The sequence below is a fragment of the Oryctolagus cuniculus genome, chromosome 17 (genome assembly GCF_051225735.1).
Source record: "Oryctolagus cuniculus isolate XC-2025 breed Fujian yellow rabbit chromosome 17, ASM5122573v1, whole genome shotgun sequence".
NCBI classification, from domain to species: Eukaryota; Metazoa; Chordata; class Mammalia; order Lagomorpha; family Leporidae; genus Oryctolagus; species Oryctolagus cuniculus.
The window spans coordinates 65,128,347-65,153,944 of NC_142883.1; the positions used below are offsets into that span (position 1 = coordinate 65,128,347).

At 59.6% G+C, this 25,598-nt stretch overlaps 1 protein-coding gene across 10 annotated transcripts in view; it reads left to right on the forward strand.

The window, feature by feature from the left end:
- The window catches only part of MPRIP (myosin phosphatase Rho interacting protein), a 119,238-nt gene that overhangs the window by 52,496 nt on the left and 41,144 nt on the right, over positions 1–25,598 (forward strand). For all 10 annotated transcript variants that reach the window (XM_070061694.2, XM_070061693.2, XM_070061692.2 and 7 more), the window contains exons 4-5: positions 17,177–17,328; positions 20,638–20,722. In XM_070061694.2, the coding sequence (XP_069917795.2) occupies positions 17,177–17,328; positions 20,638–20,722 (237 nt within the window). The remainder of the gene's footprint in view (positions 1–17,176; positions 17,329–20,637; positions 20,723–25,598) is intronic.

Below are 25,598 nucleotides of genomic sequence, written 5' to 3' on the forward strand. Positions count from 1 at the left end.
AGAATACCCCAGGGTCTGCGTCCTTGTCCCAGGGGGGCTGGGGGAGGGGCGTGAGGGAGAGCTGGCCAGCGAGGTGGCTGTGCAAACCATTTCTTTTCTTTCTTTTTACCCTCACTCAGAAACCCAAAAATAGCCATGTCAAAGGCACCAGTGCGGCATCTGAGAGGGAAGGGCTGGCTGCAAGCCCCTGCTGCTCCCAGCTGCTCCCCGGACTCTCGTCTCTTTCTCCGTCCCCTCCTCCAGGTGGGGCTGCCCGCTCTGCCCCCACCAGGCCCCGCAGAGACTCCCAGGGAGCAGGGTGGCATCTGAGCGCTCTGAGCAGCTCCCACCCTTCACTGAAAACGCAGGTTGACTGGTGACAGGCCCTCTCTGCCTCATGTGCACAGCACAACTCCCTGGAGAGGAGTCCTTCGGGTGTCATCCCTACTGGACAACTCCGGGCAAGGACGCTGGTCTCTCTGGGTGGGGCTGCGCCCAGCTGTGCACAGAGCTGGCGGATAGGGGTGTGGGGTTCCCTTGGAAGCCTGCTACCCTCCCCATCGGGGACTCTGGCCTCAGCCATCCAGGTTGCCCGGATCCCTGCCGCCCCTCCTCCTGACTGCCCGAGGCCAGTCCTACGTGGGCTGGAGTCCAGAGCACACAGGGTCTCTCTGTAAGTGTGTGTGTGTGTGGGGGGGCACAACACAGCCGGGGATTTTTTTTCCCTCGTGGAGGGAGTCAGAGGGAACTGGCATGCCCTCAGCACTTGGTCAGGAAACACATGGATTGGTGCGAGTGTTCTGGAATTTGGCTCTGCCCGCTGTTGGCTGACCTTAAGCCTAGTTCAATGTAGTCCATTGAAAGGGGAGGTGGGCACAGCTTTCACGATGATTGTAGACCTTAAACCAGCTCTCAGCAGTCCCCGTCTTTCCTGCCAGCCTGTTTCATTTAGATAATCTGTACCAGGGACAGAGGAGACGCAGGGGGCCCGTCTGTCCTCCTGTGTATGTGTGCCCTCGGAATGCCCCTTCCCACGTCTCAGGCCCAGGACACTGCCGACTGGTTAAGAAGCAGAATTTAAATTATTGAGAAGCACAGAGACAGAGCAGCCTCCTTCCGCCAGCTCACTCCTCAAGGCCTGCCAGGGGCAGGGAGCTCAGTCCTGGGTCTCCCATGTGGGTGGCAGGGACCCAAGTCCCGGGGCCAGGAGATGGCCTCCGGGCACCCCGAGCACTAGGCCAGTCGCCCTCCCCAGGAAGCAGAGTTTAGCATTTCGGAAGTGGTGATGTTCCATCCAGATTTTCAGATTGTCCACGTTACTTGAAAGGAAAGAAACTTGAGAGACGTTTTGACAGCAGTGTAGGCGATGGTGAGGGCTCCAGCTGTGACACATTTTCGGTGTTTTTGAATTATTTCTTGAGTGTAGGGTTCTAGAAATAGAATTTAAAAGGTCAGGGGTCTGTGGGGGCTGCCTTTGGCTTCTGCGTCACTCTTCAGCCCCCAGACCGCTGTGCTGTGCATGGAGTCCTCCCCATGGTTCCTCTTCGAAGTCCCTGTGTTGTGTGTGGAGTCCTCCCCTGGTTCCTCTTCCTAGCCCCTGTGCTGTGTGTGTGGAGTCTTCCCCTGGTTCCTCTTCCTAGTCCCTGTGCTGTGTGTGGAGTCCTCCCCTGGTTCCTCTTCCTAGTCCCTGTGCTGTGCTGTGCTGTGTGGAGTCCTCCCCTGGTTCCTCTTCCTAGTCCCTGTGCTGTGTGTGTGGAGTCTTCCCCTGGTTCCTCTTCCTAGTCCCTGTGCTGTGTGTGGAGTCCTCCCCTGGTTCCTCTTCCTAGTCCCTGTGCTGTGCTGTGTGGAGTCCTCCCCTGGTTCCTCTTCCTAGTCCCTGTGCTGTGTGAAGTCTTCCCCTGGTTCCTCTTCCTAGTCCCTGTGCTGTGTGTGGAGTCCTCCCCTGGTTCCTCTTCCTAGTCCCTGTGCTGTGTGTGGAGTCCTCCCCTGGTTCCTCTTCCTAGTCCCTGTGCTGTGTGTGGAGTCCTCCCTGGTTCCTCTTCCTAGTCCCTGTGCTGTGTGGAGTCTTCCCCTGGTTCCTCTTCCTAGTCCCTGTGCTGTGTGTGGAGTCCTCCCCTGGTTCCTCTTCCTAGTCCCTGTGCTGTGTGTGGAGTCCTCCCCTGGTTCCTCTTCCTAGTCCCTGTGCTGTGTGTGGAGTCCTCCCCTGGTTCCTCTTCCTAGTCCCTGTGCTGTGTGTGGAGTCCTCCCCTGGTTCCTCTTCCTAGTCCCTGTGCTGTGTGTGGAGTCCTCCCCTGGTTCCTCTTCCTAGTCCCTGTGCTGTGTGTGGAGTCCTCCCTGGTTCCTCTTCCTAGTCCCTGTGCTGTGTGGAGTCTTCCCCTGGTTCCTCTTCCTAGTCCCTGTGCTGTGTGTGGAGTCCTCCCCTGGTTCCTCTTCCTAGTCCCTGTGCTGTGTGTGGAGTCCTCCCCTGGTTCCTCTTCCTAGTCCCTGTGCTGTGTGGAGTCTTCCCCTGGTTCCTCTTCCTAGTCCCTGTGCTGTGTGTGGAGTCCTCCCCTGGTTCCTCTTCCTAGTCCCTGTGCTGTGTGTGGAGTCCTCCCCTGGTTCCTCTTCCTAGTCCCTGTGCTGTGTGTGTGGAGTCTTCCCCTGGTTCCTCTTCCTAGTCCCTGTGCTGTGTGTGGAGTCCTCCCCTGGTTCCTCTTCCTAGTCCCTGTGCTGTGTGTGGAGTCCTCCCCTGGTTCCTCTTCCTAGTCCCTGTGCTGTGCTGTGCTGTGTGGAGTCCTCCCCTGGTTCCTCTTCCTAGTCCCTGTGCTGTGTGTGGAGTCCTCCCCATGGTTCCTCTTCCTAGTCCCTGTGCTGTGTGTGGAGTCCTCCCCTGGTTCCTCTTCCTAGTCCCTGTGCTGTGCTGTGTGGAGTCCTCCCCTGGTTCCTCTTCCTAGTCCCTGTGCTGTGCGTGGAGTCCTCCCCTGGTTCCTCTTCCTAGTCCCTGTGCTGTGTGTGGAGTCCTCCCCTGGTTCCTCTTCCTAGTCCCTGTGCTGTGCGTGGAGTCCTCCCCTGGTTCCTCTTCCTAGTCCCTGTGCTGTGTGTGGAGTCCTCCCCTGGTTCCTCTTCCAAGTCCCTGTGCTGTGTGTGGAGTCTTCCCCTGGTTCCTCTTCGAAGTCCCTGTGCTGTGTGTGGAGTCCTCCCCTGGTTCCTCTTCCTAGTCCCTGTGCTGTGTGGAGTCCTCCCCTGGTTCCTCTTCCTAGTCCCTGTGCTGTGTGTGGAGTCCTCCCCTGGTTCCTCTTCCTAGTCCCTGTGCTGTGTGTGGAGTCCTCCCCTGGTTCCTCTTCCTAGTCCCTGTGCTGTGTGGAGTCCTCCCCTGGTTCCTCTTCCTAGTCCCTGTGCTGTGCGTGGAGTCCTCCCTGGTTCCTCTTCCTAGTCCCTGTGCTGTGTGGAGTCCTCCCCTGGTTCCTCTTCCTAGTCCCTGTGCTGTGTGTGGAGTCCTCCCTGGTTCCTCTTCCTAGTCCCTGTGCTGTGTGTGGAGTCCTCCCCTGGTTCCTCTTCCAAGCCCCTGTGGCTGAGGCCCTGGAGGACAGGGGCTGGGATGGAGGACACTTTCCTCCCGGCTCTCATGGCTATTCTGGAGTCAAGGTCAGGCCTTGCTGTCCACTCTATGAGCTCGCCAGGGCCCCTTCTCTTGGCCTGGCCTCCTTGGCCACCTGCCTCCTGTTCTACACTGTGCCTGGCACTGTGGGAGGTGTCCAAAGTGTCCAGGGTCTTCGGAAAGGCTGATGGCTGTGATGGGGCAGTGACAACCTCACAGCACCAGAACTGTGGTGAGGAGGGCAGGCGGGTCCACGAGACCACCTGATGACCGCCTGCCTGCTCCTCGGGTCGTGTAGTTGGCCCTGAGAAAGGCCCAGCTGGGACCCTCCCACCCTCCCTGGCCTCTGCATTTCCCACCTATTTAGTGGGCTCTGTTCCCAGAGGGACTCTCCCTGGGGTTGTTTGGCTGTGCTGGGCAGCGTGAGTGGACCTCTGCAGGTCAACTTCCTGTATTTATCACTTTTGGAGCCGCCTCTTGCTCACATGTGCCCCGAGAGCTGATAGGGCGTGTGGACCTCACACCTTGAGCTGTGGTGGGGGGCTGGGAGACCCCGGCCACAGCCTCCAGACAGGGTGGTGCTATGGAGCCGGTGCTGAGCTCCGAGTCAGAGAGGCCAGGGCTCCGCCGTCACTTCCTCTGCCTGGCCCTGGGGTCTTGAAGGTGGAAAGGCGGGTCAGACTCTCCTTGCTGAAAGCTGGGTACCCGGTTGCCAAGGCTGTTTGGGAGCGGTGCTCTATTTTTAGCAAACTGCCACCCCGCTCACCTTGTGCTTTGCCTTCTGTCTGGCTTCTCCTTCAATGCGGGGAGAGTTGAAGTTCACGCTCTGACCACAGCAGATCTGTTCAGGCAGGGGACAAAGGCCCTCCCTGTCTTGGCCCCGGCCCCTCCCTCCACGGGAAGTTGCCGTTTCCTTCCTGCCAGAGTCCCATGGTGAACCCGTGTCTCACCTGCTGTTTGAGGGCAGCACGGGGGCAAGAGAGGGTTGAGGAGACGGATGCTGCCTCTGCGGGAAGGAGATGGGTTTCCAGTGTGCTCTCACATCCTGCCCTGGGCCAGGGCCCTGCACATGGCCTCCCTGGCCCCTCGGGCCACATCGGATTGTAACTTGGGAGAGTCCAAGGGGCATCTTCTGGGGTGTGAGGACAGTCGTCGTCATGTCTTCCCCTGAGGGACACCCATCTGGAGTTGGGGGCCTGCGCTTGGGAGACAATTGAGGGTGTCCTGCGAATTGAGCCCCTCAGCTCGTCCACACTGTGGGCATCCTGGGCTGAAAACGAATGACAGTCGTTTGATTGGCTTCACAGCCGAGGTGGAAGGAACCTTCCCCAGAGGTCGGGGGAACACTGGGCCTGTGACGCAGGAGGGCCCTTGGGCAGAGGGTTTCACTGGCATTAGGTGGGGTGCTCTGAACAAGGCGATAGGGACACAGCCTGTCCTGGCTGCTCGTTGGTGTGAGGATCAAAGACCAGGCTGAGAGGCGTGGCAAGGAAGGGACCCCCACACGTGTGATGGTCGCCATTGAGCCTTCCTGGACGACCCGTTAGCCTGTATGTCCTCTCAGCCGCAGGAGCACAGGTTGGGGCTGAGACATCACTCTCAAGGCGAGGCCTCCCTGAGAGGGGGCTGGGGCAGCGTGCTGGGTAAGGACTCAGGTCAGACCAGGGAGCCTGCGCCCTCCCAGTCCTTTCTTGGGGGCGGGGCAGCCTTCAGGAACCTTAGCCTCCTTCTTGGGGGAGGTTGGGTCTTCAGCTCCTGTGGGTGAGTCTGCTCCTGCTCCGCCCTCTGGAGAAACAGTGTGGAGGGAGTGGGGATTTAACAGGCTCTACGCACCCCGCCCTCCCGCCGCCGTCCCCAGGATGAGAGGCTTGGTGTTTGTGGGAATCGGGATCCGAGAGCACCAGGTGCTTCTTCCAGGGTCTGTACTTCCAGTCAGGGTCCAGCTTCTCCCAGTGACCAACCCCTGAGTCTTCAGGGAGGAGCCTGCAGAGTGGGGGCGTCAGGGCTGCTGTCACCTTCAGGTGGGGATGGGGGTAGGAGGACAGGAGCCAGACCAAGACCAGGCAGTGTTCAGATGTCTCGCGTGTCTGGTGTTTAGGCACAGGGCCTGACCCCCGAGAGCTTGGGCCCAGGCTCCTTTCCTTCTCTGAGCCCACGGGATCTGAAGGCCGGGAGCTGTCGATACAGTGTCTCCTTTGGATCTGGTGTCCCCGGGGCTGGTCAGCATGCAGATGGTCTTGGTGCACAGGTGTGGGCTGGTCAGCATGCAGGTGGTCTTGGTGCACAGGTGTGGGCTGGTCTGCATGCAGGTGGTCTTGGTGCACAGGTGTGGGCTGGTCTGCATGCAGGTGGTCTTGGTGCACAGGTGTGGGCTGGTCTGCATGCAGGTGGTCTTGGTGCACAGGTGTGGGCTGGTCAGCATGCAGGTGGTCTTGGTGCACAGGTGTGGGCTGGTCAGCATGCAGGTGGTCTTGGTGCACAGGTGTGGGTGGTCAGCATGCAGGTGGTCTTGGTGCACAGGTGTGGGTGGTCAGCATGCAGGTGGTCTTGGTGCGCAGGCCTCAGCTGCCCAAGGATCCCTGCTGGAGGCCTCTTCCGACCCAACTGTCTTCCCCGAGTGGGAAACCTGGATGGCACTGACAGCCTGGCAACCCCCCGAGTTTCTGTCTTCCCGCCACAGTCTCTTCATGAGGAAAGTGGCAGCTGAATCCCAGTGAAAGGTGTGTGCAGAATACCTGACCTGTGCCCCTCCAAGTAGTCTGAGCCTCAGAATCAAGGAACGTCTGAGACGGCGTCACAGCCCAGAGGGGCCATGGATGTGACAGCTCGGGCATGGTGTAGATGGCAGTCAGACACGTGCGGGGTCGTCCCACAGTCTTCCCCGCTGTTCTATCCTGGAAAAACAACAAAAGAAGAATTTGCCATAGAGGCTTGGGTGAGAACGTTGCAGGGCCAGGAGATACCTTCGAGACAGATGGGAAGGACCTGGCACCCTGGTCAGCAGGGTGCAGGCAGTGTCCAGAGGCAGAAAAAGGGGGTGCAGCTCATGGGAGGGAAGATAGGAAGTAGGGGGACCAGGCTGTGGTGGGTACTACAAGGATTTGCCCTCCACCTCCCCAGCGTCCCTGTGAACTTTGTGTCCAGGTCCCTCTCTTCTGTCTCTGCAGAGGAGCCAGGGAAGGGCAGCATGGGAGAACGTGCTAGGAGCATCGGCCAGAACTCGGTCTGTGTGTTCTGAGTTAAGGGCTGATGGGTGTCCCTGGTTCTGGCGCCCACGTGGAGGCCCTCCTGCCCTCCCCATTCCCCTGGTTCCTAGACCTGCACTAGGATCTTCTGGTGGGGTCATGCGTTTGCTGGACTTGCCTTCTGTCCACAGAGATCTTTCCCAAGGTCAGCAGCCTGACCTCCCTCCCGCCTCTCCCGGCCTCACGTCCCTGGACGCACCATCTGCCTTGGTGTTGAGACTGGACGGTCAGCTTCCTGTGGCCAGGGTCTAGTCAGCTCACTTCATTGCCGTGTTCCCAGCCTGGGGCAGTACTGGTGCATAGCAGGTGCCTGACAGGGATGTTCCCCGTGAGTGACTGCTACTGACAGCCAGTTTGGCCTTAGGGGTGTTTTTCTTTTGTTTATTTGAGAGGTAGATGGACAGAGGGACAGAGAGCTGTCGTTTGCTGCTGCACTCCCCGGAGCTGGGCCATGCCGCAGCTGGGAGTTGGGAACTCAGTCCAGGTCTCCCACTTGGGTGGCAGGGACCCCAGCACTGCTGGCTCCCGGGGTGCGCATTAGCAGGAAGCTGGAGTCAGGAGCCAGAGCCAGGGACAGACCAGGTGCTGGGATATGGGACGCAGACATCTTAACTGCTATCTAAACCCTCGTGCCCAGGGCCTGCTCCCACTCTGCTTTTCAGAGTGGGGTGCATGTCTGCAGTGGAGATGGCGCTGCCTCACAACATGGGGACCAGAGACAGCCCTGGAGATCCACTCCCTCATCTGTCCTCCGCACCCCTGCTCTTTGGGCCTGGCTCTTCCCGCCAGAACCTTGCAGGACGGGTCCTGTCCTCGTGCACGAGCAGCCTTCAGATGGTCGAATTCTCGGCTCCTGGCCGCTGTGACTGCACCTCTGTTTAGTGGTAGTGTCCACCCTCTTTCCCTCTGGACTGTGAGCAATCCCAGGCAGGGGCCGCACATCACTCTTGCCCGTGGCCCCTGGGCCTGGGCCTGGCCTCTGATGGATGCCTTGGAATTAATGATTTTGCGGGGGGGGGGGGGGCTGTCCTGTATCCCCAGCTCTAGTTCCTGTCTGCCTGTGGGGCTTCCCCAGAGACCCCCCCATTCCTCCCTCCTGTGACCCAGTTTCCATCATTTCCGGTCTTGTCAAGTCCTCTCCTATGTGCACCCCATCCCCAAGCCACCCTCACTGTGCTCCTTGTTGAGAAGCCCTGCTGTGCTGGCAGGGATGGCATCCAGAGAATGGGCAAGGCCATTTGAGAGCAGCACTCAGGGCAGGGGAGGGTAAGGCTGGCCACTCATGTCCCCCTGATCCCACACGGGACAGAGGAGGGTGAAGCCGGCCACATGTGTCCCCCTGAGCCCACGCAGGGACCAGAACCTTAAGAGTCGTCCCTGGCTGCCCTGTTCTCCCCCTTAAGACTCACCTGGATCCCTTTGTGTGTCCCCCCTCCCCTAGGCTGGTAGGACACATCCCAGCTCCGACTGCTGCTGCCCAAGCACTGTAGCACCCACCACAGACTTGCCTTGCCCGTCTGTAATAGTCGGAGCCCTTGTGTTGCCAGGGCTGTTCAAGGCCCACCAGGCAGCCTGTCCGGAAGCCTTGGCCTCCCTCCCCTCCACGCGGCCCCTGTGAGCTTCCAGCCCCACCCTAGCCTGCTTGTGCCTCTCCTTTTCTTTCTTTCTTCCTTCCTTTCTTTTTCTTTTCTTTTCTTTTTTTTTTAAGATTTATTTATGTATTTGAAAGTCAGAGTTACACGGAGAGAAGAGAGGCAGAGAGAGAGGTCTCCCATCCGATGGTTCACTCCCCAATTGGCCGTAACGGCCGGAGCTGCGCCAATCCGAAGGCAGGAGCCAGGAGCTTCCTCCGGTTCTCCCATGCAGGTGTAGGGCCCAAGTACTTGGGCCATCTTCTACTGCCTTCCCAGGCCATAGCAGAGAGCTGGATCAGAAGTGGAGCTTCCACACGGTTCTAGTCCTGGAGAACCAGCGCCCATATGGGATGCCGGCGCTTAAGGCCAGAGTGTTAACCCACTGTGCCACAGCGCCAGCCCCGCCTCTCCTTTTCTGTTGGTCACCGTCAGCACAGGGACCGTGGGAGGCTCTGGTCCAACGACACAAGCCCAGGTAAGGAGCCAGCTGCACCCCAAAAGCCCCATAGTTTCAGTGACGTGTGAGGGACTGTGAAGACTCCTTCCCCACCCCACTAGAGGTGTGGAGTGGAGCTGGAGGCGGGACTGGGGCCACGTCTCACCAGGAGGCAGGTGTCTCTCAGTCCTGCGCTGGGGTCGTCCCCTTCCAGGCTCTGGGTGAATCAGGCAGGGTGTGGGGCTCAGGTGGAAGGGCCTCGTGGTGCTGGTTTGGGTGTGGTTTGTGGGACCACCACGTGCCCAGCACAGCCATTGCTCCGTCAACATGTGGTCACTTCCTCACTTTGAGCTGTGGTGCGGGGCCTGGGTCCCCTGGGGAGGGGGAGCCCATGCTGGTCAGGACCTCTGTTCTGTTGCCAGTGGGGAGCGCCCAGAGGCAGTCTGGATACTGGCATCTGTGTGTTGGCCTGGAGGCGCTGCTTGTTCCCTTTCTGTGCCCACCACTTTTGCTGTTGTCCCGACTTGGGGTTCCAAAGTGGCCTGGACAGTGGGCCGTGTCGAGGGTCTCAGCTATGCGCAACAGAGAAGTTACCGTCTGAACCGCTTCTTGGAGTTCAGGGACACTGAGTCTGTCCACGTGCCGGGCAGCTCTGCATCTTCCTGAGTGGGACCCTGTCCCTGTTACACGCCAGCTCCCACTCTGCTCTGTGTCTGCGTATTTGACTTCCTGGCACCACGTGGCCGTGGCATACGTAGTGTGTGCCCTCTGGTGACTGGCTTGTCCCACGGCATAATGTTTTCATGAGTGTCTGTTGGCACGTGACCACAGTCTCACTTCTCTCTATGGTAGGCTAGCATGCCATCTACACGCGTGTACAGTCTCTCCTCTGGTGAGGTGACGTGCTGTCTGCCCGTGGTGCACACCCCGTTCATCTGTAATGGACAGGTGTGTTGCTTCTCCTTTTTGGCAGTTGTGAGCTTTGCAGTGTGGATGTGGATGTATGAGCGCCTGTTTAGGTCCTGGTTTTCGGTTCTTCGGGGTATGCACTCAGAATAGAGTTGCTCGATAATAGAGTAAATCCATGTTGGACGGGGCAGGTTCCGTTCCCAGGAACCTCTGCACGGGCTCCTCACCAGCACTTTCTGCTTTCTGACTGTGTGTTTAATCCCACCATAGTGGGCGTGAAGCACTCTCTGTCTGTGTAGTTTGGATTTGCACTTCCCCAATGACCGAGATTTGAATGTCTTTTCATTGGTAGAATTATCTACTCATCCTTTGTCTCCCCCCCACCGCCCTTTTTTAAGAAATTTATTTGTTACTTGAAAAGCAGAAGGACAGATTTTTTTTTCCATGCCCTGGTTCACTCACAAAATGGCTGCAATGGTCAGGGCTGGGCCAGGCTGAAGCCAGGAGCTGGGAATTCCATCCCAGTCTCCCACACGGGTAGCAGGAGCCCAGTTCCTTGAGCCGCCTTGGCTGCTTGCCCAGGTGCATTAGCAGGGAGCTGGATTGGAAGCAGAGCCGCCAGGACTCAACCCAGGCCCTCCAGTATGGGACGTGGGTGTCCCAAGCAGCCACGTAATGTGTTGTGCCACAGCACCTGTGCCCGTACCCATTTTGTAGTTGCTTGTTGTTTTAAGAGTTCTTTCTAACTTCTGGGTATTGGTCCTGTGCTAGGGATATGATTCGCAGGTATCTTCCCTTGGACAGCTTCCCTTTTCATTCTCTTAATAGCACCCTTAGATGTACAGACATTTGAATTTTGATGAAGTCCAGCTTACCTATTTTTTTCTCTTGTTGCTTGTGCTTTTGGTGTCATAGCCAAGAAATCATCGCCAAGCCCACTGTCATGAAGCTTTTCCCTCAGCTGCTCTTACACTGAGGTCTTTGTCCCATTCTGAGGTCATTGTTGCCTTGGGGTGTAGCGAACTCGTGGTTCTTACAGAGCCTGCCAGTCAGCTGTGAGGCCCTGCTCCCTGGTTGGAGGAGGGTGGGCCGTGGCAGGCAGGCGAGGGCTTCCCAGGGGCAGCTCCCCTGGCAGAGGCCCCTGGCCCCGTGGAGGGGCCTGAGCATCTTGTTGCCCAGCCAGCAACGGCCAGCAGGCGGGTCTGGCACAGCAGGTGTACAAAGGAACTTCCTGGTCTTGGCAGCAAGTGAAAAGGGTCCTTGTGTTCTGTTCTTTCTTGAAAAAATGGGTTTAGCTGGCTCTGATAACACCCCCCGAAAGCCCTGAATGGGTCGTTTCTGCACCGCTCCAGAACGCCTCCCAGACCACTGTTGTATGTGCGGCCGCAGGCACAGCCCACCCACCACCATTCCAGGGGGCTGGCTGAGTACCAGCGCTCCCTCTCTATCGACTTCGGAGACAGGTGCTTCGGAGATCCCAGGGCGTCCCTTTCCTTTGCTTTAAAGATGTACTTACTTGAAAGGCAGCGTTACAGAGAGGGGGAGAGAGAGTGCTTGATTGATCTTCCATCCGCTGGTTCACGCCCCAAATGGCCACAGTGGCCAGGGCTGGGCCAGGCAGGAGCCAGGAACTTCATCCAGGTCTGCCTTGTGGGTGCAGGGGTCCAGGCACTTGGTCCATCTTCTGCTGCTTTTCCCACGTCATTAGCAGGAAGCTGCATCAGAAGTGGAGCAGCTGAGACTTGAACCAGCACCCATTTGGAATGCCAACATCACAGATGACAGCTTAACCTGTTAATCCACAAAGACCGAGGTGCCTCTGAGTGGGACAGGAGCTGAACAGGTTTTTTTTTTTTTTTTTTTTTTTTTTTTTTTTTTAGGTTTTATTTATTTATTTGAAAGAGTTGGAGAGGTGGGGGGAGAGAGAGAGAGTGATCTTCCATCCACTGGTTCACTCCCACCTGGCTGAAATGAGTGGGGCTGGGCTGAAGCCAGGAGCCAGGAGTTTCTTCTGGGTCTCCCACATGGGTTGCAGGAGCCCATGCACTTGGGCCATCTTCCCCTGCTTTTTCTGGGTCTTTATCAGGGAGCTGGATCAGAAGTAGAGCAGTCAGGTATCGAACTGGCACAGGGCTGAATCTTTTTAAGCTGATAAGAATAGATACTACACTTGATCTTAGCCAAAAGGCTGTGGTCAGAGCCCTGTGGATAGACTGTCAGGACCCTGGCTGCTCCTGTCACAAACGGTGGTGGCAGCTGGGTCTTATTGCCAGTCCTGGGATGTGGGGCAGGCCCCGCAGTCCTTTCAGGCTAGGCTCCAGGCTGCGGGGCCTGTGGCTGTCTTCTGCTCTGTGCAGTGTTTTACTTTAAAAAAAAAAAATTATTTTCATTCTGTTTGAAAGACAGAGATATCTTCCTCCTTCTGGTTAGCTTTTCAAATGGACACAACAGCAAGAACTGGGCCAGGCTGAAGCCAGGAGCCCAGAACTCCCAGGTCTCCCATGTGGGTGGTGGGAGCCCAGGCACTGGAGCTATCACCACTGCCTTTCAAGGGGCATTAGCAGAAAGCTGGAGTTGAGAGCAGAGCTGGGATTCAAACCCTGGGGCTCTGATGTGTGCAGGACTTTGTTTTGTTGTAAGTGTAGGGAGTCATTGTCTTTTAGGTAACCTCAGGGTCATGTGTGATGCATACAGGTGTGTAGGTCACTCTTCTGCCCTAGAGGAGCCACTCAGCAGGGCCAGTTGTCCTCAAGATCCCCGTTTGGCATCTGAGCGCAGGCAGCTGGCGCCTGTCCCCACAGCAGCCTCGCTTCCCCTCCCCTTGCAGCGGGACAGCTGGTGGTCCATGATGCCTCCACCCTGTTGTGTCCCTGTGGTGCACGCCCCTGAAGGTGCCCCAAATATGTCTCCTGACTGCCCTTGCTTCGGTGGGCTGTGTGGGTGCCAGTCGGGCCCTCGCCTCCCGGGAACGGCATCCCTTCTGGTCTCAGGATAGCTCTAACCAGGTGAGGAAAAACACGTGTGGCTGTTCATTACTGCCCCTGCTGCACCCTGCCCCACCCGGTGCCGGCTCTGGAGCCGCCTGCTCCTAAGGGCTCCTGTTGGATGAATCAGATGATGTTCGTCCTCTGCTCCTGGCTTCCAACTCTGCTTGCTTCACATTTTCAGGGTCGCTTATGTCGCAGGCTGTGTCAGTGCTCGCTCTTTCGTCTGGCTGGCGTTCCATTTATGGACAGAACACATCACGTGTCTTCTCTTACCCGCTGCTGGGCATCTGGGTCATTCCCGCCTTGTGGCCGTTGTGAGTAGCGCTGCTCAGCCAGCGCTGTCTACACTGGGCGCTGGATCAGGCGCCAGGCTGTCCCAGACAGCGACGCCAGTTAGCAGTTGGATGGGATGCCGTTTCACCCCATTTTACGTCTGTGGTGACTCAGACCCAAGAGCTGCCATTCAGCCGAGACCACAGAGCCAGGCCGTGACTCCAGGGCTGGGTGCTTTAGGCCTCGGGCGCTGTGGGAGGCCACCCCAGCCTGTGCTGACCCAGCGAGTAGGTTCCCCAACCTGTGCAGTGGCTGCAGCCTGCAGACCCAGCTGGCCAGGCTTCTTCCTGGTTCCCACGGGGCTGCTGATGGCTGGAGAGGGGTGCAGAACCAGGGCCGCCTTCTGCAGGAGGCAGTGTGGTGTGGACACGGCCTGGATGAGGACAGCGTCGGGGCTGCTCTGTGTGGCCGGGCCGGTCCCACTGTGTTGTGGACTGTGACGGTGACGCTGCCTACAGGTCACCTGGCCGCAGGGTACCAGAGCTTCCTGCTCTTGTGGGTGAGCAGGTGTAGGACAGGCGGAAGGGCCAGGCTCCTGGCTGGGTGTGTTACCTCTTTGCAGAGAGACCTTGTCTTGTACTTTCCCGTGTGGTCCCCTCCTGGTAGCAGTTCTGCCATCCTAGCTGTGGCTGCAGGAACCAGGGAAGCCGTAATGTGCGATGGTGGTGGGGTCCATAGCCTGTGAATGGCCATCTCCTTTGGAAAATGAATGAATCAAAACCACTGGATGCTCAGCCTCTGAAGACCTGGATTCCTAACCCCTGGAGGTGTAGAATTAGGGCAGAGAGCTCTGTGGAGCTGACGTCACTGCTGCCAGCACCAGAGGCAGACGCACTCTCTGGCTGGATTTGGGTTACAGCCTAGATACTTGCCCTTGCAGCTCAGGGCCCGGGCCTTGCTGGAGTAGTTTTTCTTTTCTCTCTCCTCTCTTCTCTCTCCTCTCTCCTCTCTCCTCTTTCCTCTTTCCCCTCTCCCCTCTCCTCTCCTTTAAAAAAAAAAAAAATTTTTTTTTTTTTATTTTTTGCCAGGCAGAGTTAGACAGTGAGAGAGAGAGAGAGAGTGAGCCAGAGAGAGTTATAGACAGTGAGAGAGAGAGACAGAGAGAAAGGTCTTCCTTCCGTTGGTTCACCCCCCTAATGGCCGCCATGGCCGGCGCTGTGCTGATCCGAAGTCAGGAGCTGGGTGCTTCTTCCCTGTCTCCCATGCGGCTGCAGGGACCCGAGTGCTTGGGCCATCCTCCACTGCCTTCTCAGGCACATTAGCAGGGAGCTGGATTGGAAGTGGAGCAGCGGGGACTCTAACCGGTGCCCGTGTGGGATGCTGGCACTGTGGGCAGTGGCTTTACCCCTACATCACAGCACTGGTCCCTGGAACATGTTCTGTCCTGAGAATATCCTGTTCTTCTGTGCTGAGAACGCAGATGGGCAGGTGCTGGCCTGAACTGTGGGCAGCAGCCCCATCTAGGGGGTATTGGGAAACCCTGGGGGTGAGCCCCACAGACACAGCTGGTGTGGAGTAGTGAAAGGGCCAATCCCAGAGCCAGAGTCCAAGGATGCAAGCCTTGCACTGCTGCTTCCTGCACTGTGAGCTTGGAGAAGTCCCTGGGGTGTCAGTGGTGCCTTCGCACGGGGCTGTGGGTGTCTGGGAGAGGGTGAGGAGCTAGGGCTTGTGTCACCGCTCTTGAGTGGCCCTGCTGAGCTGTGGAAGGTGTCAGTCCTCATCGGAGGACTGTGACAGGGGCAGAGAGAACCGCTTGGAAGCCGTATTAAAAAGTCACCACCAGGAGGCTGGTGTGGTGTAGCAGGTTAAGCCTTCACGGGTAATGGGAGCATCCCAAGTGGGCACCGGTTCGCGCTCTGGCTGCTCCATTTCCCTGTCCAGCTCCCCGCTCCTGGCCTGGGAAGGCAGTACAGACGGCTCAAGTGCTCAGGCTCTTGCTACTCATGTGGGAGACTGGGGTGGCATTCCAGGCCTGGCCCAGCTCTGGCTGTTTTGGGCATCTGGGGAGTGAACCAGCAGCTAAAAGATCTTTTTCTCTCTCTCCCTCTGTCTTTCAAATAAATAAATCTTTTTTTAAAAAAAGAATGAGCAAATGAGAAGTTGGCAGCATTTTTTTAAGTTACCAGCAGATCCTGTCTGCATTGCTGGGGCAAACATACAGCGGTGTAGCTGTTTTGGGAAATGGTTTGGCAGCACTTCAGAGACTGATGCATGTGGGCACGTGTCCACATGAGCAGCAGTGCCACTCACAACCACTGGGCTCTGTCAGTGCTGACTGAACAGTGTGCTCTGTCCGCACCAGGGAATAGGCATGGGCCACAAAAGAAGTGACACGTGGAAGCTCAGCTTCTGTGAGATGCCCGCACTCCATCCGTGCATGGACTGGTGGCTGCCGCCTCTGTGATTACTCGTGGTCCCGACTCTCAGGAGGGCGGTGGAAATGTGCCACGGTCTTTGTGAGTGAGCCAGGTTATCATCGCTCTGTGTGTGTGTGTGTGTGTGTGTGTGTGTGTGTGTGTGTATTACACCTCCACGGAGCTGATGTTAAGGACAGCTGGTGCCAGGCTAGTGGAGAATGAGTTCATCTGATTTTACAATAGGATGTTTCTTTGTTTTAAAGACTTACTTGTTTGAAAGGCAGATTGTGAGAGAGGGATGGATCTTTCATCTGCTGGTGGTCTCTCCAAATGGTCACAGTGGCCAGGGGCTTGGCCAGACCGAAGCCAGGAGCTTGGAACTTCATCTGCCTCTCTCACATGAGTTCTGGGGCCCATGCTCTTGGGCACATTAGCAGGAAGCTGGATGAGAAGAGAGCAGTGGAGACCCGACCCTGCCCCCATATAGGACACTGGTGTTGGAGGTGGCTGCGCACCTTGTCATGCCGCAGTGCCACCACCATTCCGCCCCCGTCAGCGCTGCTGTTGACAGATGTTACTCGTCTGTGTGTGTGTGGTGTGTGTGGTGTTGGTAACCTGCTGACACCATGGCACAGATAAGATGCTGTTGGCATTGTTGACACCGTGAGCCCAAGGATTGGGGTGGAGTCAGGCCCTGCCACACAGTGTGTGGCAAGCAGGGTCTGCCTCACAGAGCCCTCCAGTGGGCTTCAGGCAGGTGCAGGTGAGTCGAGATGCCCACAGGCCAGCTGGATGGAAATGGCAGGAAGATGAGGTGGATTGAGCTGCCGGGGTCTGGGGAGGTTGTGCCTAACCTGAGCTTGACAGAGGAACCGGGGTGTGTGTGGTGTGTGGTGTGTGGTGCCAGGCCCAGCCCCCTGCTCTGTGAGTCAGACCCTTCCCTCCACTGGTGGTAGGGGGTAGGGACCCCTAGAGCCCTGGGAGGGATAGCCCAACCATCCCACTCTTCTCCCAGTTCCACACTGCTTCTCCAGGGATGAGACCCAGGAAGTGGCAGGCTCCTGGTGAGCCCCGCAGCGGGGCTGCCAGCTGCCCCAGAGCAGGTGGACTCAGAGCCTGCCCTCCCTCTGGCTGCTGGGCATCTGGGCCCTGCAGGCCATGGCATCCCTGTGGCCCCTTCAGCACAGAGGGCGGAGGGGACAGGGTCCTGGGAGGGCCACCGTGCGTCCCCCACCCCCGCCAAAGCATCCCCACCTCTGGGGAGTACAGGCATCGACAGCTAGCAGATCTCTAGGAGGCTCCCCTGGTCTGGCCTGAACCCCGTGGGAATCTCTGAAAGCCTGGCTCTGGGTTTCTGTTCCTGGTTTCAGTGGCCTATAGCTTTGGCTGTCAGGGAGGTTAGGGTGTGTTGTGTCAGCGCTGGCGGGGCAGGTGCCTGGTTCCGTCCCTCCCACCCCCAGCTGGCGCTCGGGGGTGCGGCTCCTCTCCAGCCTCTCCTCGCTCCTCGGGTAGGCTTGCTGCTTGGAGACCGCTGCTCTGGAGCTGTCTCAGTGCGCTCTTGGGTCAGCAGCCCCTCCCCTGAGGCTGGACTCTCGGTCGCCCATCTCCCCGTGCCGTCCTGCAGGCAAAGCTGGGGTGCTGCTCTCCACAGAGGGAGGGCCACCTGAGGATGGGCGTGGCTCCTGCTGGCCTCTCTGTGACTCTGCTGTCTTCCCACAGCCCACGACCCTCCCGCAAGGCACCATCAACATGAACCAGTGCACGGACGTGGTGGACGGCGAGGGCCGCACCGGCCAGAAGTCCTCCCTGTGCATCCTGACGCCTGAGAAGGAGCACTTCATAAGGGCCGAGACCAAGGAGACCATCAGTGGGTGAGTGCTCATGCGCAGCCGCGGTGTGTCGGGTCGCGGCGCCGCAGGCTTCCCAGGTGTGTCTGCTCTCTGGGCCTCACCTCACGCTTCACGGCCACCAGGCTGCTCCCGTGTCCAGGCTGCCATGTCTCTCCACTATCAACATGCACACACATGCACACCTGGGGTCCCACCTGGCTCGTGTGTGGGCCTCGGGCACGTCCTGGTCTCACACAGAAAGCCGCCCCTCTGCTGCTGCTCAGCCTGACTTCCTTGGCCAGGTAGGAGGAATGAATGAATCTTGTCCCCCCACCCCGCCCCCACCGTGTGCAGGCCTGGGAAGCCTGAGTGTGGAAGGGGGCCAGGTTTTAAGGCAGCTGACTTCCGGGGGGCACGAGCCCGGCCCCCTTGAGCTCACAGCAGCATCTGCCTCCCGGGGCAGTTGGCCCAGCAGCAGGGCGTTAGCTCCTAGCAGCCTGGTCCGGGATGGAGGGCTGTGTGTGGTACACCCAGGTCCCAGGGAGTCCACTGGTGCCCTTTCAGGTTGGGAAGGAGGCAGGTGAGGCCAATTCGGAAGCCCTGGGGAGAGAGTACGTCTGGGCCACAGGCTGATGACCGCAGCGCAGAGCACTTTGGCGCAGGCACACGGGAGACGCAGAGCACTGCCTCGCTGAAGCAGCCCCAACCCTGGCAGCTGAGTGAGGGGCAGCAGAGCCCTCTGCCGCCAGCCCTTAGCACGCACGTCCCAAGGCCTGGGACAAACAAGGGGAGCATCTCCATCTCTCCCCTAGTCCAGAACCGGCCGCGTGTGGCCTCGGCCCACACCAGAGGGCGCTTCAGTCCATTCTGGGCGCCTGTACCACCGACAGGCAAACTGTGAGGAGCCGGGGCTCCCCATGCCCGTGCTTCCGGAGCTGCTGCAAGGCTGAGTTGGGGTGGGGGGCCTTCTTGCTGGCAGGGTCCCCAGTAGCCCAGGGCTTCCACGGCAAGGGACAGGGTGCTCGTCTTTCTCTGCTCACTGCTTCCGCGTATGAAGCCCCAATGGTGTGGGCGATGACTATACAGAGGTTTGATCCGGGTCCTCACCTGCCGCACAGATGCAGATACTAAGCAGAGGCTGGTAGCAGCGAGTGTGGGCCACCCCCAACATGTGTGCAAAGAGTAGTGTGTAAACGAGAGACAGGCAAATGGCACCTGAGTGGGAGAGGCCCGTGTGACGGGACTCAGCCGAGGGAAGGTGCACCCGAGACGGTATAGGAAGACACTAGGGTTGTGCTTGTGAGCAGGTCCAAGGGGGAAAGAGCGCCCCCTCCCAATTCCGCCTCTTCTTACAGGAAAGGGGGTGGTACCCCAATTGGATACCAACATGGTCCTGGGATGCATCATTTTGCAGGGGTATGAGTTCCGTCTTGCCTAAATTTTAGCCAGCTAGTTACACCACGTGACCAAGACTCAGGTGTGAATACCCAGGGACCTCGCCAGCGCCCACCACCTCCTGAGTCAGATTCAGTTTTCACCCTCTGATGCCTGGATTGGGTACTAAATTCTAATCTGTGAAGCCCCGGGGGCCCCTCAAACCATGTCTACCCATTGCAGGTGCCCTCCAGGTCTGCACTTCCTGGCTCACCTCTGCTGCTGCCCAGGGAGCCATCACCCAGCCCAAGTCCTAGGTCAGGGGGTGAGGAGATGTGGGAGTCGGTAGAGTCCTACCCAGCCTGCTTCCTGAGTTCTTCCTGGAGCAGACCTGCGGCAGCAGCTGGTCACCCTGGCTCACTCAGCTGGCTCAGCCCCAGAGCTGGGGGTCTGGTGCCCACAGCTGTGCCACATTCAACCCCCTCTCTTCACTACATTATATTTGTGACACATCTGGGTGACACTAGACACTTCCATGACAACCCAAGTGCCGAGGACATACTCTGTCCCGTTCCCGAGAGCCCAGCCGCTCTGTTCAGTGGGCAGTGCTGTGACGAGCCCTCTCCTCTCCTCAGGCCCTGCTGCCAGTTCCTTAGTGACGCCGAGCGACGGTGTCAGGCCTGTCCGTGGGTCTCAGGAATGCCTGGCAGGAACGGCAGCTGTTACTGCAGGCTGCCAGGCACCCCAACATCACGGGCCTGCCCGGTTCCTGTGCTAGCTTCTCCCGTGCTCTGCTCCTGGCCAGCGCTGGTGAAGAGGAGGGAGCAGGAGATTGCCCAGGGCCCAGGCTGCTGCCTTTTGGCTCTGGGGCCGTGGAGAAGCATCCTGCAGGACCTTGGCCCGAATCTGACCTGGCTGTCCTGTCCGTTCATTCTCTGAGCCAATGGAGCGTTAACTGTCCTTGGGTTGAGCTGCCTGAGGGCAGCCCCTGTGCCACGCCCGGCTTCCCTGGACGTCAGCGTCAGCCAGGGAGCCTCTCTCTGCCTCCTGACGCAGGCGACACGAGGCCTTCCCCTTAGGCCTGCTCAGCATGCTCCTGGGTGCCCTGAGGAGGACCTGGAGTGGCATGGCCTGTGCTACCTTCTCTTCTGAAGAGAGTGTGGGGACCACCTGGCCACCCCAGACCCCGGGCTGGAGCCAGCTTCCAGGACAGGGCCCTTCCTCGCTCCACGCCTCCCACCACTTCCTCTAGCCCCCCAGGACTGGTACGAAGCCCCAGTGAGCAAACCCCTGTTCCGTTCCTTTGTCCTTCATAAAATCTCATCAAGTGATCACGGTGGACCTTGGCCTGATTTCAGACATGCTGGGAATAAAGCCCTGAGAAGCTGGTCAGCAGAGCGGATCCGGAGCCACAGCCTCCTGCCAGTAGCCCCGCCCTGCCCCGTACTGGCCCCGAGCGCACCTCCAACACAGGGGCCCTGGGGGTTCCCTGAGCAGCCCTCTCCGACTTTCCCAGTGCAGGGGTGTCTGTACCCGCCCTGTGTAGGATGCAGCCTGGGAGATCAGCTGCTCTCCCCCCGGGTGACCACCACGGAGAACTTCACTTGTGCGACTCCTGGTTTCCTGCCTCAGGGCCAGCATCTGCCTTGATAGCCCCAGGTGGCTGCCAGTTGCAGCCCCTCTGTACCCACCCACATCTACTCTGGAAGGGCTGCTCTAGAGGCAAGTCCAGGCCCTGGGGACAGCATCGCCATGCCCTCCCATACTGCCCCAAGACCCGTGGTCAGGCCTGCACCCTGCCAGCGTGGAGTCCACGTCCTAGGCCTGCGCTTGCCAAGTCTGCCCTGCAGGCACTTCCATCTGGGGTGATGCCTGGTGCTGCCCGAGGCCCGGCAGCCTGGCCCCCAGCAGCAGGGCCAGGTGTCATAGTCCCTGAGAGCCGGGGTCTCACCTGGTGTCCTGGCTCTTCTCTTCTAGGTGGCTGGAGATGCTCATGGTCTACCCCAGGACCAACAAGCAGAACCAGAAGAAGAAACGGAAAGTGGAGCCGCCCACACCACAGGTAGGCGCTGGGCTGCTGGGTGGCGTCCTCTCTTTGGGCCTGGGACCTGGGAAGAAGGAACCAGAGGGTAGGGGAGAGGACTGGGCCGCGGCTGAGGCGGTCACCAGCCCTGCGCCTGCCCCTTCTTGCTTCCCACATGCTTTGGGCCACAGGGACAGGGCAGCTGCTGGTGTGCCCCTGGGCTGCCTGAGGGAGGAACGTGCCAGAGGGGCCGCCTGCTGGGTACATTGCTCCTGCGGCCACTGTGCAAGGGAGGAGGTGGCCCCAGGCAGCAGGTGGATGGGAGGGAATCTGGAGAGACCTGGCCTAGAAAGGGGCTCTCAGGGCCCCCTTCCCTTTCCCATGTGACCAGGATGAGTGTTCCTTCCCTGGCCCTGCCCCCCTCCAGTCTGCAGGGGCTCAGGGCACTGAAGGGTTCTGTACCTGCTCCAGTGCCCCCCACTCCGAGGGCCCCGGGGGGTGGGGTAGCCTGTCTGAGCCTCAGTTCACTGAAGGGTTCTGTACCTGCTCCAGTGCCCCCCACTCCGAGGGCCCCGGGGGGTGGGGTAGCCTGTCTGAGCCTCAGTTCACTGAAGGGTTCTGTACCTGCTCCAGTGCCCCCCACTCCGAGGGCCCCGGGGGGTGGGGTAGCCTGTCTGAGCCTCAGTTCACTGAAGGGTTCTGTACCTGCTCCAGTGCCCCCCTCTCCTAGGGCCCCGGGGGGTGGGGTAGCCTGTCTGAGCCTCAGTTCACTGAAGGGTTCTGTACCTGCTCCAGTGCCCCCCACTCCTAGGGCCCCGGGGGGTGGGGTAGCCTGTCTGAGCCTCAGTTCACTGAAGGGTTCTGTACCTGCTCCAGTGCCCCCCACTCCTAGGGCCCCGGGGGGTGGGGTAGCCTGTCTGAGCCTCAGTTCACTGAAGGGTTCTGTACCTGCTCCAGTGCCCCCCACTCCTAGGGCCCCGGGGGTTGGGGTAGCCTGTCTGAGCCTCAGTTCACTGAAGGGTTCTGTACCTGCTCCAGTGCCCCCCACTCCTAGGGCCCCGGGGGGTGGGGTAGCCTGTCTGAGCCTCAGTTCACTGAAGGGTTCTGTACCTGCTCCAGTGCCCCCCTCTCCGAGGGCCCCGGGGGGTGGGGTAGCCTTTCTGAGCCTCAGGGCACTGAAGGGTTCTGTACCTGCTCCAGTGCCCCCCACTCCGAGGGCCCCGGGGGGTGGGGTAGCCTTTCTGAGCCTCAGTTAACTAATTTGCAAAGTGGGCTGGTTGGTCCCTCATTGCTGTTACCCTGAGTGCTACAGGACACACTGGGCCCGGATGTCACTGAGCCTGTCTGAGCTCCATGCCAAATGTTACCCTCACCAGGGCCTTGCCTACAGGGTGTCCCAGCCCCCCAGGAGTGAACAGGGTGGACGCCGAGGTCCCTTGGGCATCACAAGGCCAGCAGCCCACAAATGTGAAGATAGTCGGCCCCTGATGGAATCCTGCCTCCCGTGGGGCCCTGCCTTACCGGGCTGTGGCAGCTAGTGTGGGCTGCACAGGGGCAGGGTGCCCAGCCTGTGTCCCTCCCCACACAGGCCCTCCCTCCAGCCCAGTGCAGCTGGGCGTGCCCTCAGCAGATGGACGTCCACCCTGTGTCCCCTCTCATCCCTTCCCCAGGAGTACCCCGGGTGCCCAGAGCAGCATCCCCTGGAGAGAGATGTGCAAAATAGGCCTTCGCAGTAGTTTCTGGAGACAGAAAATGGAGCTTCCAGCTGGGGAATAGCAGTTACTTAAATCCCCCAAAGCCACTGGGTTTGAGAGAAAAAAATCCTTGGGCAGAAAAACGGTGTTGAGCGTTAGCCGTGTTCCCATGGTGATGCCTTGGGAATGGCACAGCACAGAGCTCTGCCTCCAAATAAGGTAACTGTGGTGCAGGAGGCGTGGGCCAGCTGGAGGAGTGGCCTCCCTGGCCCCCGGCCAGCCCGAAGGCTCCTCTGTGCAGAAGGAGCCAGCTGATCCCCGGGGGGCCGGGCTCCCTTCCCCCCATGAGCCCCAGCAGGTCCCTAGAGCTCCCTCTTGGCGGCCACCTAGTGACCGGGGCTTCTGCAGAGGGGAGACGCATCAAGGTTGGCCTGGAGTCTGCAAGCAGGCTGTCCCTGGGTTCCGGCCCGTGTGAAGCAGCCGGAGCCCAGGGCCCTGAACCTGGCCTCTTGCTCCGTGGCTCTGTGTAGCCTGAGGGTCCCACATGGAGCCACCTGCACACCTTTGGGCTCAGCCCTGCCCTCCGGGACCGCTGATGCTTGGCCTCTGGGAGGGGGCCACGTTTGGGGCTGTGGGGGCGGGGTCCCAGCAGAGCCCCCGACAGAGAAGAGGCAGGTCCAGCCCTGGCGTGGAGCCTGTGGCCTGAGAGGCACCGCTGGACTCCGGAGCCACTGACTGAGCCGCCGGCAGAAGGAAAGGCTGATCGGTGGAGAGCAGGGCAGAAGGGAGGTGGCAGGACCGCCTGCTGGCCAGCGCTAGCCTGGGAGGCCCGCTCCTCCCCTCAGCCCAGCCCAGCCCCTGTCCAAGGGGTTCCCACTGCTCGCTGAGGAATGTGGTTTCTCCAGGGGCGTCAGCGGCCCCTCTCTTGTCCTGGACGGGGGTCCTCGGCTCTCCAAGAAGTGGTGAGGGCCCTCAGCTGGGCCAGCTTTCCTGAACCCCGTTTTTACTCTTTGCCCTCTGCTTTGAAACCCCTTTCTGAGAGGCTCTGGGAGACAGCACCGCCTTCATTGTGACCTCGCCAGCCACGCACAGGGCAGCTGTTCTGGCCACCCAGGAAACAGCACAGGGCCGGGGGGCTTTCACCTCCTCCCCCAGGCTGGGCCGGGTCCCTGCAGTGTGGTCAGTGCAGGGGCCCCAGGGTAGGCCTGGCCGACGTCTCTCCCACTCGCTCACAAGAAGAAAAGTCTTTCCCTGTCACCCACCCACACTGCTCCCCTGGTAGGCGGAGTGGCTTTGTTCCCACTGCAGTTCAGCGCAGAAGCGGAAGAAAGCAGGCCACCAGACGAGCGGAGGAGGCCCTGGGGAGGCCGGCGGCGGTGTATCTTTCAGGAGCAGAGGGCTGGAGGGGAGAGGGTGTGCAGCAGCATGGCCCCAAGAAATGTGTGCACAGCCTGGGGGTCTCAGGCTTCAGGAAGGGATGTGTGCGTGTGGAGGGCAGGGGTGGGGTGGGGTGGGGTCTCAGGAGCCGCTGGGCAGGGACATGGCCCTCATGAGTATAGTCCCCTGCCCCTTTCTCTGAGGACCTCCTGGTGACTTCTGCCATCCTCCCCCTCTGCAGAGGGGACCAGTCTCCTGAGGACAGTGTCCTGTCCCCCCACACACACTGCAGGAGGAGTCCGAGCCCCACACCCGGCCCGCCAGTGTGGTGCAGGGCCTCTGGTCACCTGGACTTTGAGTTGGATGGACCCCAAATCAGGGAGGGGGCAGAGCAGAGGAGCCTGGAGTGACTGCATCGGGGAAGCGTGACTGCGTGCCGCCTGTGGGTTGTTGGTGCTGGCTGGAGGGGCCTGGTGTCCTTGGATCTTGGAGCCGTCGGGAAACCGTCACCACCTGCTTGTGAGAAGCCAGCTTCCACAGAGGCCCTGCCTGGGCAGCCGACCTGGGCCTGAGAGCCTTCTGGGTTTTCTGTTGTCTGTGAGGCCTGCAGACCTTGCAAAGCTGATGATGGCTTTGGGCCAGGCGCCCTACTCAAGGCCTTCTCTGCCTTCTAGTCTTCCTCCTTTTTGGGCTGTGTGGTGGTAGAGAGGTTGCCCCCTCCTGGCCAGGTGAGGCTACATGGTACGGTGCACACCTGCTCCTATACCAGATTAACAGGAACTGAAAGAGGCCTGGCAGCAGGGTGGGAGAGGGCATTGGACATTTGTGAGTGGCCCCCTGTCCTTCCAAGAGCACTGAGGGGGGCATCACTTCTGGGAGGGGCCGAAGCTATTCTGCACACCCCCGGGCAGGGTGGTGAGACCCAGGCCGTGAGCTGTGCTGCAGCCCCGAGGGTCCCAGCCCCACACTTGCTCGTCTGGGCTCTTCTGTTGTGGGGTTTAGTGCAGGATTTCCACAGTCCAGAACTGGACTCCCTGTGTCTGTTGGGTGCCTGCCACCCCCGCAGCACTTCTTCCCCAGGCAGCCCCACTTGTGGCATTCCAACCACCCAGCAAAAGGCGGAGTTAACCCCTTCCCACAGCTCCCAGTCTGCATCTCCCCTGTGTGTGTGTGGGAGTGAGCGAGAGGGTGTGCAGTCTGTACATGTGTGTGGGAGCAGTGAGAGCAGTGTGTGTGCATACACTGAGTGCATGGGTACATGTGGGAGTGAGAGAGCACGTGCAGTGAGTGTGGGAGCGAGCCAGAGCTTGTGCATGTGTGATGGATGAGTGAATGCGCATGTGTGTGCTGAGTTGGGTGGGGTGTTTGGTGTCCACATCTGTTCAGGCTGCTGTAACAAAACACCTAGTTGAGACATCTCATAAACAATAGACAGCATAAATCCATCATTTCTGGGGCTTGAGAAGTCCAAGGTCAAGGCGGGCTCAGCATCTGGGCTTCTGGTGAGGGCCCTTCCTGGTCCTCAGCAAGTAGAAAGGGCTAATCCCACCCTTGAGGCTCCGCCTTCATGACTGATGGCCTCCCAAAGGACCCAGCTCCAACACCCCTCCCGCCTGGGCACTGAGATTTTAACTCGACCATCTGGGAGTGGGCCATGGGGGCACTCAGGTTTGCATCCAGTGATTCTTCGCATCCCACGGGGTCTGTGTGCTCCACTTCACTTCTAACAACCCCCAAATGGAGGGTGGCTGAGGCCACAGGGCTGGCAGGGCGTGGGTGCCCCCGGGTGTACTGTGTTCAGTCTGAGGACCTGCAGAGGCGTGGACCCGACTCGGGCACACTGC